The sequence below is a fragment of the Amaranthus tricolor genome, chromosome 7, assembly GCF_026212465.1.
Source record: "Amaranthus tricolor cultivar Red isolate AtriRed21 chromosome 7, ASM2621246v1, whole genome shotgun sequence".
Classification (NCBI taxonomy): Eukaryota; Viridiplantae; Streptophyta; class Magnoliopsida; order Caryophyllales; family Amaranthaceae; genus Amaranthus; species Amaranthus tricolor.
Window position 1 is genome coordinate 18,278,289 of NC_080053.1, and position 12,874 is coordinate 18,291,162.

A 12,874-nucleotide genomic window follows, 5' to 3' on the forward strand; every position below is an offset into this window, starting at 1 on the left:
CTTCTGCAGACTGAAACACAAGAGATGGTCTCTTCTATAAACACTTCAATTTCACTCTTCCCTTCATTCCATTCCCACATTTTTAACATTGCCCCATCATCAACTAACTCTAACTTACGATTTGTTCTAGGTTTAGTGACAAACAGGGTGAAGTATTTAGGGAGATATACGTTCTGTTTCACTGAATCCTCAAACATATACTCAATCAACTCCATCAAATTGGTCTTATCAGTGTCATCCACCCTCACATCAAAAGTACCCCCTGGAGCACGAACTAACAACCACATTGTACTCATCCTAACAACAACATTTACCAATAACACATTACATCACAATCCAAACTATAAATCGCATGCAAAACAAAAACACATCACTTTTGCATAATTCAAATTTGCATGCAACACTTCACACTTAACCCTAACCCTAACTCAAGTTTGCAAAAAAATACAAAATTAGAACTCGAAATGTAAATGGATAATGATAGTAATATCTTGCATATGCTTAATCTAACGAATTAGCGAACTTTGTATGAAATTCAGTCACGACCACCTGTGTTTAGGTTCCAAATCACTTCACAAACCTGCAATTTACTTCACACAAATCGACGCTTTGCAAATTTTTGATGGATTTTAAGGGTTCTAGATCAATGAAGACGAATACAAAGTTTCTTGAATAGAGAAGAAGAAAGATGGGGGGTCAATTTTTTGAAGACATACGTTGTGTTTGGGAAAGTCAACCCTAACAATGGCGCTAGTTGAATGCGTAAGGGCATACTGGTAATTTACCACAAACGGCACACTGACGGCAGTTGTCATTAATGGTATTCTGTGCTAACAAACGAAAACTCAATGGTATATGGTGAATTAGAACATTTTGTGTGGTATATGGTATATGGTGAATTTCGAAGAAACTCAGTGGTATATCATGAAATATCCGTATGTATATATATATATATATATATATATATATATATATATATATATATATATATATATATATATATATATATATATATATGAGCTTTAGGAAATACTCTTGATCTTTCTCAAGTTAAGGAACTCATTGGTCGCGCTCTCCTTTATGGGTATGAGTTGCCGTCGTCCTTCCCTCTCTTTACAAATCTAAACTTTTATCATACTTAATAAATTAAACCAATAAAACAGTTATTAAATCTGATAAGGCCTAAGGGGTGTTATCGGAAAAATGAAACGAAATGAACTTATTTTTATAAGACTAAATAATTAGTTTTAATCTAAACTTATAAAAAGAGATAATAGGTGAATTGGATATCGATTATTAGCTACGTGCCTGCATGGCACATAGATAGACCTGAGACATGTGATAACTGATAAGTATACCTAACACTTAATTTGCCTTTTTTTAAAAATTTTGTTAATATTATCCTTTTACTTTTATTTATAATTTTTTTTGTGTTTTTAAATATCTCCTATTTTAATAACCTAATATATTTAATATTTTTATTTTATGTACATATCAGACTAAATGATTGTAATATAATAGTAATTAATTACTCCAATTAAGAGTGGTCCTATTATAGATATACTACTAAAATTCAGATAAAATCAACACTACAATCATATTTATTTTATCTACTAAATTCGAAAAACAATTAAATCTGCAACAATTTTAATATAAATTGAAAAAACAGTAAAACAATGTCCAAGATTTACCGGCAAAGAACATGACAGTAGCACCGACACTATCTCAGGGACGAGATTTGTTCTTCTCAACATTAAGTACTACTTCAATAAGCACTAATGTGATTTGTAAAATAACCCATCCAACCCATTTGCTATGAATCAAGACTTTTGAAGATAACCCCACCCTAATTTAAGGTTTTGAATCCATTTATTTTTGGATCCTATGAATCGGCCGGATCTACATCTTTGAGACTCAAATCCATCTATGAACCCATTTACATTTTTTAAAAATTATATATTAGCTATCATGTTATTTAATTGTTTGATTTGAAATTTTGTTATATTTCTAAACATTACATTATTTTGAATCTTGTGGGTTCATGTAATTTGAAATGTGGTCGATGCATCAATACTTTAAGATTTAAAAGACTTGATAAATATTTTGTTATAAGAACTTGAATGCTGGAGAGCTATATATATTTATTTATTCTCTCAATTAGTATAATATAAAAAGATCTTTATTGGTCTAAAATATTTAAATAATTTTGAATAGTCGAAAAATGTATAATACATATTTAAAATATTTTCAGAAAAAAAATTATTTTGGACGATTACAGGTCATTACAAACCGAGTCAACCTATAGGTCAATATTAGATGATTTTGTGGGTCAGATTAAACTTTTACAGCACTAATTATAGGTGAGTTTTAGCTTGGTCTATTAAAAAAATCTTATAATAGTTAATTTTGTTTTAAAATAATGAATAATATTCATTACAATTATATTTATGATAATTTTCTTTCAAAATTTCTATTAAAACCCTAGCTTGTTACCAAAAATCAAGTTTAATAAAAGAAAATCATTTTTTGGAGAAGAGAAAAAAAAAATTTCTAAATCTTAAGGGTGTACTTTCAAGTTCCAAATGACTATTTATTTAGTCAATTTACTCCATAAATGACCATAGTTCATATTAATTTCGTGAAATTTTGATAATTCTATCGTTAGAATAAAAAAAATCATTATAAAGTCAATCACGGGATATATCAATGAACTTTCAACATTGATAATTTGATCACAAAATGGCATCAACAAAGAAAGAAAAAGAAAGTAGATAACAACTTGCAAAGTGCAATCAAGTCCCACACCGAATTTGCAAGTAGGACTACGTTTTCATAGAGACGTTTGTCCTTACTCAAACATCGTGAATCACGTTAATAATTTTAAATATGCTAGCCTCTTGAAAGACTGTTTTTTTAAAAGACATATTTTAAATTCAATCTATTAAAAGATTAATGTCTATTTACCATATTCTTAATATCTATTTATATTATTCTTCATGTTTATTTACTGTATCCTTAGTGTCTACTTTTAATATCTTAAATGTCTACTTACAACATTCTTAATGGCTACTTATAATATTTTAAAAAATATATAATAGATCGGTTCAATTATAGATGATCTCTAAAAAAAATCGTCTCTCATAAAAAAGTTAGAATAAATAATACTTTTTAAAAAGTTATAATTCTTGATTCTCATCCTGGTTACTCCTTTCCAAGCCCACATTTGTAATTAAGAAAATAAATTATAACTTTAAAATTTAATTGTTTTTTTCCATTTAATTGTTATTGTTTGATTTTAATTCTATTCACACAACCTATTTTATATTTATTAGTATTTTATTTACAAGAAAACCAAAATTATATGAGATCTTGTAAGATTTATCATAAAATATAAAAATATATACTTTTATAATATATTCATATAAATTTTATAATTTTTACATGAAAAAATATATATATCAAGCTCGAATTGTGTATTGACAAGCGTGGGAAGTGATATGGTAAAACTACTAAACTATGATACAAAATCGTATCATGGACAGGGTTTTTATGTAAAGTTTGAGCCTTTTTTGAATTTTTGGGGATTGATGCAAAGAAGGGAATTATATGTGTTAAATTCTAACATGTTAATTTTTAACATGTAACAAAACTAAAGTCCATGAGACAAAATAAAAATAGTAAATATTGAGACAAAATAATATATTTTTACACCATCAATTCATTAGCTAAAATATAACCACAAGACAGGAACCGCAAATAATATTTCTCTAGTTAAGTCCACCAACAATATCTTAAATGACTTTATATACTAATATGTCGTTTAAGAACTATTTTTTAATTAATTTTATGTGTATAACTCTTGTATTTTAACCTCAGTTTTGCTCTCAAAAGTGTCAAAACCTTGGTAGCACTATCAAGTTGCCGTATTTTCTATTGTATAAATAAAAGGACACTCCAGTATTCCGCACAAGGCACCGTCTGAGTGATGGTTTTTCTTTTTTCTGAAAGATGCGGGCAAATCATACTCGTTCTCCCAAGAAGGAATTAAAGAGAGATGCACGCAGTCAAAAAACCCTCCAACTGGATAAATTTGTTGTTTCTAACCCCTTATGTCTAACTCAATTCTATTGAAGATCTTCAAAGAAGAGAGAAGAAGAGAGTAAAAAAGGAGGGGGGGGTAAGAAGTAGTTCAAAGAGATAAACTTAGTTTTTTTTTTTTTATGATTTTAGTTCTAAAATAAAACTATAGCACCAAATCAGAACATAACATGTGGCATTTTAATTAAATGGGATAAAATAACATGTTACTTCAGATTACCATTATCTGGAAGCTCTTTCGTTGCAAATAAGATTAAAAGGTTGGATCTTTGTAGATTAAAAGGTTGGCCTTTTATGTGCATACAGGCTAAAAATTAACCTTGTAGAAGCAATTTTTCTAAATTTTTTCAACCAACTAGTTTACTAAATATTAGCATTGACTATTCATTCTGTATTTATATCAAAATAAGTTAAAATTATCCGATAAATTATTTTGCCAATTACCTCTAACTGTTTGCATGAAGTCGAGGAGTAAAAACAAAAGAAGAAGAAATACATGAGACTGTTTAGTAATTATCATGTTGTTGCAGTGAACAAGAAAGATATCAAGCATGAATTAACAAGGAGGTGTTATTTCTTTGTACCTAATGATGATGTTATAAAATATTTGTGGTCTACTGAGTCAATTAACACGTGTTGGGAATTTTACGTAAAAAAAGGTTTTATTACTGTCATTGACGTAGCTGATCATCTGCATATGTGAAACAAGTTAGAAAAAACCACAATAATTTGCACCATAATTAATATATTATTTTAATCTAGTAATAAACTCATTTCAAAATAAAAATTAATTTAGTAATAAAGTTTGATGATGCACACTTTTTCTTTGGTGAGAAATTTGATTAACGTTTTTTTAACATATTTAGAAGATAAAATATCTTCATTTGAGATCTCGTTTGATTCATTTTATTGTATATATTTTTTTATTATTTATTTTTTATAAATTTTTATTATGTGTATTTAAAGATATTGAGATTTTTTAAAAGTTATGCAAAAAGTATATGAGAACAACAAAAAAATAACAGGGAGTAATTTTTATTGTTCTATTTTCATTTTTTTAAGATTCTGTTTAACACTTAAAACTAAAATAATTTTGATTATGACTTTGAATTTTAAAAAATTTATTAAAAAATAATATTGGGATGGTTTTTCCTACATCTATGAATTAAAGATGGTATGCGTACTCTATAATTCATAGTAGTCCTTCCTCCCATGTCATATGATATTGGAATGATATTTTCTTGGCTTATGAAGTATATGCATTGCGTATTATTCCGACTATATGTTAACATTCACAATACGTTGATCAGCCCAATTTAACGTGGTATTAGAGCCCGTTTTGTTGTTGGACCTTATAACTAAACATTTAATTTTACCACATGTTAAAAGACCTTTAATTAGATATTTATTCCCAATACGATATTTTGAGTTATAAATTTTTAATTTGTAAAACACTACAACATAAAATACTTTTAGTTTGATATATTTAGTGACATTTAATTTAAATGTCACTAATATAGATTTCTAAAGGAATATATAGTGGATTAGATTTCTAAAGGAATAGATAATATATCTATTGTTTAACGCTTATTTTGTATATATTATCTATTATTAATTGATTTATTAATCATATAAATAATATACTAACCATATATAAAATAAAGATTAAACAATAAATAGTTAACAAAATATAATACCAAATAAATAACATAATCATATATATAACACAACATTTATAAATTAATAATTGTTTTACAAATAAATAATTTATAAATTATTCAATTAAAACAATACATAAAATTAAGAGGGTGGGAGTTGAGGAGGTTAAACTACTAGAAAATGGACGTACAGATGATCGAGTCTTTTTTTAGCGCAAGGGATTCTACATTTTAAACTACGTCAAAATAGACTGTTTAGATCACCCAGAAGCGCATCATTAGATAGCTCAACAAAGAGGCGTTTATACTCATCCTATAAAGAAATATTACAAAAATTTAAACAAAATGATAAAAAAAAAAAAAAAAAAAAGTGCAACATAGTTTAATCTGAATTTAATTAACACAAAAACAACTATTTTATTTTTAAAATTATAAACATCGAATATTTCTATTATAAATTACTTTCTCGGATTTTTTACTTTCTCCCGGACACTTTTACACGCCCCAATGCACTAATTCAATCGTTAATATCTCTAATAATACTAATCGAAAAATTATAAAAACTAAAAATCAATAAAAATCACATTGAGACGATTTTAACACGATCCCACATGAGACTTAACCTATAGATTAACAACAATATAAAAATTAAGTGACATTGATCAATAGTGTCAAATTGTCCTTGAGTGCAACTGTGCAAGAAAAAAAAGGAGGAAGTATAAAATAAAAAGTTAAACGTACACACATGATGTGTACGATTAAATAACTCGTACGAAGAGGGTGTCCTTTAACGCTCGCTCTTGAAAAGATTAATTTATAAAATAAATAAATTGATTGATAGTATTCCTATAGTCCAATATAGGTATGAATTAACTGTTATTTTTCCTTATCAGACTCTATTTTTGCGTGGGATTTTGGATTGATGATGATGATACTATTTTTTAAATAATAATCGTAAATGCATGTCTTTTATTTCAATGAGGCTAAAGATTTATAGTTATTTGGTTTTGGATTATAATGTAATAAAGTAAAATGACTTATTAAATTATGTACACTTCTTATTTATGAAAGTTGCACATAACGTTTGCTAGTAATGGTCAATCAAAAATAACATTTGTTTGTTTTATCATTAATAAGGATAATATTGAGTACATTCAATCCTTTCGAACTCCAATTTATGTGTGAGCCACTTAATTTGTGAAAGGAACCACTTAATTAATGACTTGGGGTAATGGAATATTGTTATTGTAAATTCATTAAAGTTGCGTTTGAGGATAAACATTTCATTTCAAATTGTAGATTTCTATTATGAAATCAACAATGAAAATTTGAAAATAACAATGGTTGAGAAGTCATTTTCAAATCTTCATCTTGAACCACTTTTATAACAATGGTGGATTTAACTCAAATTCAAATTTGAATTGTTTTTGTCATATTCTAAATTTGAGTGAAATCTATATTTTTAAATAAAATCATCATTTCCAAGCATTGCATAAGAATCTTTAATTGCCATAGTTATTTATAGGCTTATAGGCAACTAACTGATTAGTATCTTGATTAAGCTTGATTATTATATTTAGGGGGTGTTTTGTATGAACTTTATAATACCAATTAAGGTATTTAATTACCATTACTCCACATCTATTGTTTGGTATAGTATAAGGTTAACTCAATCTCTTTCTTGAGGGTAATGGATACCCTTATTTTGTTACCACACATTTATGCCTAGTAACAAATTCCCTTTTTATGATCAAGTAAGTATTTCTCTTATAATTTTTAGACCAAATAACATATAACTACAGCCCATACCCTTACCCTTACTCCTCTTTATCATTTTCCTTTCCTTTACATTTTATGTTCCCATACCAAACACCCCCTTAAAAAGAGAGTTTAGCTTGATTATATAGATCATACTATTGCATAAATGCTGCTAACTAGGTGTAGTAGTTTGGTTCATAGCTTGTATATTTTGTAAAACCAAATCAAATTAAATTTAATTCGAATTTTAACTCTTCTATCCAAATCCAAACAAATTTTGGTCACAATCTAAATGAAAATTTAAATAAAATAAGATGTTTTAACAACTTAATTTCAAAAATAAGCTTTGTGAAAACTTAATTCCCAAAATAAGCGTCCGTACATCCAAACCTAGCCTTGGAGTTACTAACAGCGACTTAAAAAATAAAAAAATAATAAAAAAAAATTTTTTAGTCGCTGTTAGTAACAGCAACTTAATGCGTTTTAAGTTTCCAGTTCTCAGTTACTTCCTCATTCCAACCTACGAGATTAAGGATTTGACCAGTTAACCTTAAAGTCGTTGTTACTAACAGCGACTTAAGGAGTTGACTGGTCAACTTTATGGCTTTTATTTTATTTTATTTTTTTTTGTCTTTCGCTGTTAGTAACAGCGATTTACTCCAACGCTAGGTTTAGATGTACGGACGCGGAATTAAGTTTTCACGAAGCTTATTTTTGGAATTAAGTTGTTAAATAATCTTATTTTATTCAAATTTTCCAATCTAAATCAAACCAAACCAAATTAATTCAGTTTAAAGTTTTTAAGTCCAATTCAAATAATATTTACTCCTTAAAAACAAATCTAAACTACAAATAAATTTGAAAACCAAAATACAAAATTAAAGTCATAGTAGTAAAAGTATGGATGAAACAATAAAACTTGAATGGTTGATTAAAGGCTTATCTTTGTTTGTAAGAGTGCATGAGATTTTTTTAGTATCGCCTACGAAAATGAAAGCGACATGTCATTTAAATTTTGTCAAGAATTTTGGTTTTTGGTTTTTGGTCTTTAGTAGGCTCAAACCTAATCCAAATCAAATTATATGGGTTTATAAAATATATCATAATCTAAATCCAAACCAGTATATTAAAAGTCCTAATCATATTTCTTATTCTATTTAGATTAGTTTGGTTTACAGTTTTTATCTGAATAACTTTTAACCCTACTGCTAACTCAATGAGACAAATTAAGGGTGAAGAATCCATATGGAGTTGAAAAACTAATCTTCTTTGCAATTGTTGAAAATCAAACATGTGTCAAGAGGATAAAAGAAAAAATCTTCAACTGTTACACCAACCTATGATTCTCAAAGAAAATAAGAATATTTTTTATTTAATGATAGTCCGGATAATCCTTACATGTAAATGGTGAAAATTAACATTTTCTATAGATGATGAGAATCAAAAACCTGATACAAGGCAAAATGAAAATCGGATCAATCACTAAATTAACCGATAATTCTCAAGAAAATAAGAACTATTGTTACTATGAAAGTAGGGTTAAAACAATGCTTGAAAAATAAGGAAATATGGGAGAAAATATAAATAATTTGTATTCTAATTTCTTCAATACATAAAATAACATGTTTCGAGAATAAGTGATCTAATTACAACAACAACTTATCTGATTGTTGATATAAAATGATTGTTATGAAAATGATTTATAGTTTAACTTTTATAAAATATACCGTGTTATTTTTATGATGATAAAATTTTATTCATAAAAGTTTTTATTTACAATTTTTCATTACCACTTGATATACCTCATCAAAAGGTTGTGTTTGAATGGATTATTTGAATGAATATGAAATGATTAAAGTTGCACAAATATTACAATTAAAGATTGATGGATTGAAATGAAAATGAGATGATTCAACAAATCAAACCAATTAATAAAATCAGTTGGTCAAACTAACCAGTACTCAAATTAACTATCTTATCAGTTGTTTGTCAAATATCCCCGAATAACATAGAAAAATAACCATATAATATACTCCCTCCGTTCCTTTTTGTTTTTCCACCTTACTAAAACGGGTAGATCCATAAGTTTTTCCACTTTAGAATACTTTCCATTTTTGGAAAGTTTTTTCCCATTTGTACCCCTCAAATACCCTCTTTGACCCTAAATAAATCTGTTTTAACCCTTTGGATTCTTTTACTCCCCTTGGGAGCAGCGTGTGTCATTTAATTTACTGAATATTCTGCTTTCTCTCCCAAAAGAATTCGTTGCTTTCTCTCTCTTCTTTGAGTTTCTTCCATGGCTTTCTTAGCTTTTATCCCCTGTTCATTCCTCATTTTTACTCCATTTTTACTGCATTAAAATGTAGATCGGAATTTGGTCTTCATTTTGATGTTCGTTTTGTGAATTTTGGTTGAGTTTGATTTTTTCAAGCCCTCTGTTTTGCTTTCTTCTTCGACTTCCATTGTTACTGTTTGAAGCTTTTGTTTGTCCATGAAAACCGTCGAATCTAAGAGTGATTCGACCATACCATCATACCTTTATGACGGTTTGTGTGACCGTGGAGAATTTTGTTCTTGTTCCATTAATGGGAGGTCACACTCTTATTCAAATGAAATTCTTAAATGGACTAAAAAAGATCTTGAGGCATATCAAAAGGCCATGGAGGATGATGCTATATCTAGGTTTCGTGATTCTACCCCTTCTCCTAATGTTGAAGAAGAATTACCACAAAGTATTCTTGAGTATTATTTGGAGTCTCCATCTCATGTTAATCCTTCAACTCCATCTAAGATTCATGAAGACCAAGTTAATTTGGTTGTCCCTAACACTCCTGAGGAAGTTATTGCTTCAAGGGGTAAAAAAAACCCTAAAAAACGCACGTGAATTATGTAAGGTTTTCTTGAATTTCCTTTTAATTGTACACTCATGATAAGTGCTGGTGATGTTTGCTGTTGGATTTGTTTGATTTTGTGATGTTTGATGTTGGATTTGTTCTGAACCTTTTTGATTTCGTCTTATTTTTTTTTGGAAGTCTGTTCTTGAAATATTTTTTAAACCCCTGTGATGTGTTTATGCAATTACTTGACTTAAAATCTGAAAAATTATCTATAATTACTTGGTTGAGTAGCAATTGTGTACAATCGACACATCATATGATATTTTTTTTCATGTACCGTAATTTGCGTCATTTCTTGTTCAAATTTTAAAAGCTGAGAGGTTCAAAGACCTCAATGATGAATCAGGGGGCAAAAAAACTGAAATGATCATTATATAATGACGTAAATACATATGCATGACCTTAAATTTCCATTTTGATGTTGATTTCATAATTAGTTGCTCCTAAGTTTTATAGAAACAATTTTGATGATGATAAAAAATAAACTGAGGGGCTGTAATTTATAATCATCTTTGAGATTCTTCCACTGCTTCATCATATGCTTCAAGTATTTGTTGATTATGTTGTGCAGCATCTTCATTTTCTGTTTGTGTGCCTTGCTGATTTGTGCTTGGGTTAAGGAAACGTACACATTCCCTAACCAATTGTGATGGTACTCGCACTTGTATTCGTAACCTTCCATTGTCTTCTTGAACTTTCTTCCCTAGGTGTGGCTGAACATAGTCATTAGACCCTTTAACCTTTAGGATTTCATTTAAGTGGTGTTGTAATGAAATCCAAACATTGGTTAAAGTCTTTGGATGTAACTCTTCGAATGCATCTTCTACTGCTTTTATTAACTCATTCATGTTCTTTGGCATTTTCTTATGCATAAGTGATTGTATGCTCCTAAAAAAACCCAAATCTAGAATATTACAATCGGGACTATTTGGTGGTTGTTGAGTTAGAATGAATCTAAAGCCCCCTTGCCTGTTGTTTTGTTGCCAAATTGGATCATCATTTGTTATGTGAACCCTTGCATTATCTTGTTGGATGAAAATTATCGATGGACCATCACTTGGCCATTTTCTAAGAATTGCTGGAATTAATTGTTCTATGAACATGCTCCTATAAACTTCCTGAGTAACCGACTCAGTTGGTTTAATTTCTATAGACCCCCTTGGACGGTTAATTGAATTTCTTTGTGCTGCAACCCTACTTACGAAAGGGAAATTTCCGATTTTCCCATCAAATGTGCATTGGCCATATTGATTCCATCTAGGCCTTGCAACCGCCCCTAAAAACATGGCTTTTGGAATGAATTTTGATGACTTTCCCGCCCTATATGGAATTTTTTCTTTGTGTGCTAGATAAACTCTTTGTGTCTTCTTGGTTAAGTAAAACCATTTTTCATCAATATGTATGAAGTCATACATACCTTTATACATTGGATGATGATGAATTGTATCTTCTTGAATGAGAGTTAAAATCCACTCAACCCTTCTTGCCTTGTTTGCATCCGTTAAAGAAGGGTGTAATGGATTTGAATGTGCCTTAATCTCCCCCCTTCGTATCAATCGCCAAACCGTTGTTGGTGCCAAGTCTAAACATGTTGCAACATCTCTTATGCATGTACGTTCACCCATTGGTTTTGATTCAAGTACGTTTGGTGGCACTTGAACTCTTTTTCTTCCACAATTCTTGTACTTTGAATCGACAACATAAGGCTTGTTTTCTTCTTTGGTTTCAATTGCACGTTTCCATAAGTTTCGAATTGATCTTGGTGTGTAACCGTATTTGTTTGCTATTCGTACGAATGTACCATGTGGGAGTGAGTCACTTACTTTAAGTGACAACATTTCATGTAAAATGAGATGCCTCAACTCGTTTGTAAGCCTTGGTTTACGTTGATCTTGCTGTTCTATTTGTTGTGCATCAATTTCTTGTGGTTCCTCGTCAAAATTGGAGCTAGACTGTGAATCGTATGCATTTGATCCAAAATACCAAGCCCCCTGTAGCTCATCGTCATTATTTGAAGCCATTACAAGGCTAATGATGCAAATGAGGTTGCTGGACAGTTGTTTTTGGTACTGTAAGGCTGCTGTTTGGGTTAATATCGTGGCTGGACAGTGTTATTTTGGTTCTTTGAAGCTGCTGTTCTGTTACTGTTTTGATTTTGATGCTTGAAGCCTTAAATCAGCAGCTTAAATAAGATGATTAGGAATTTGTAAGGTCATTTTTTTGGAGATTGTACTTGTAATTATTCATTTTAGTAATCCATGTATTTCTAATTTGGCCAATGCAAGGCTAAATTTTGCTGTTTTGGATGGCTGTTATTATGTACTTGGTCCATGTAATTGTAATTATTCCCTCCTTTTTTTTAGAACCAAAAATGTAAACTTTCCAATTTGGAAAGTGGTTACTTTCCCTCTATGTAATTTCTCTCTCTATAATAAAATCATATTTTTTTTGATTATTTAATTA

The 12,874-nt window shown here is 29.2% G+C and overlaps 1 protein-coding gene across 1 annotated transcript; it reads right to left on the minus strand.

The window, feature by feature from the left end:
• Positions 1-10,917: 10,917 nt before the first annotated feature.
• On the minus strand, positions 10,918-12,432 carry LOC130818578 (uncharacterized). The gene has a single exon (XM_057684742.1). It carries the CDS (start codon positions 12,430-12,432, stop codon positions 10,918-10,920), a length of 1,515 nt encoding a protein of 504 aa, XP_057540725.1.
• Positions 12,433-12,874: the final 442 nt, after the last annotated feature.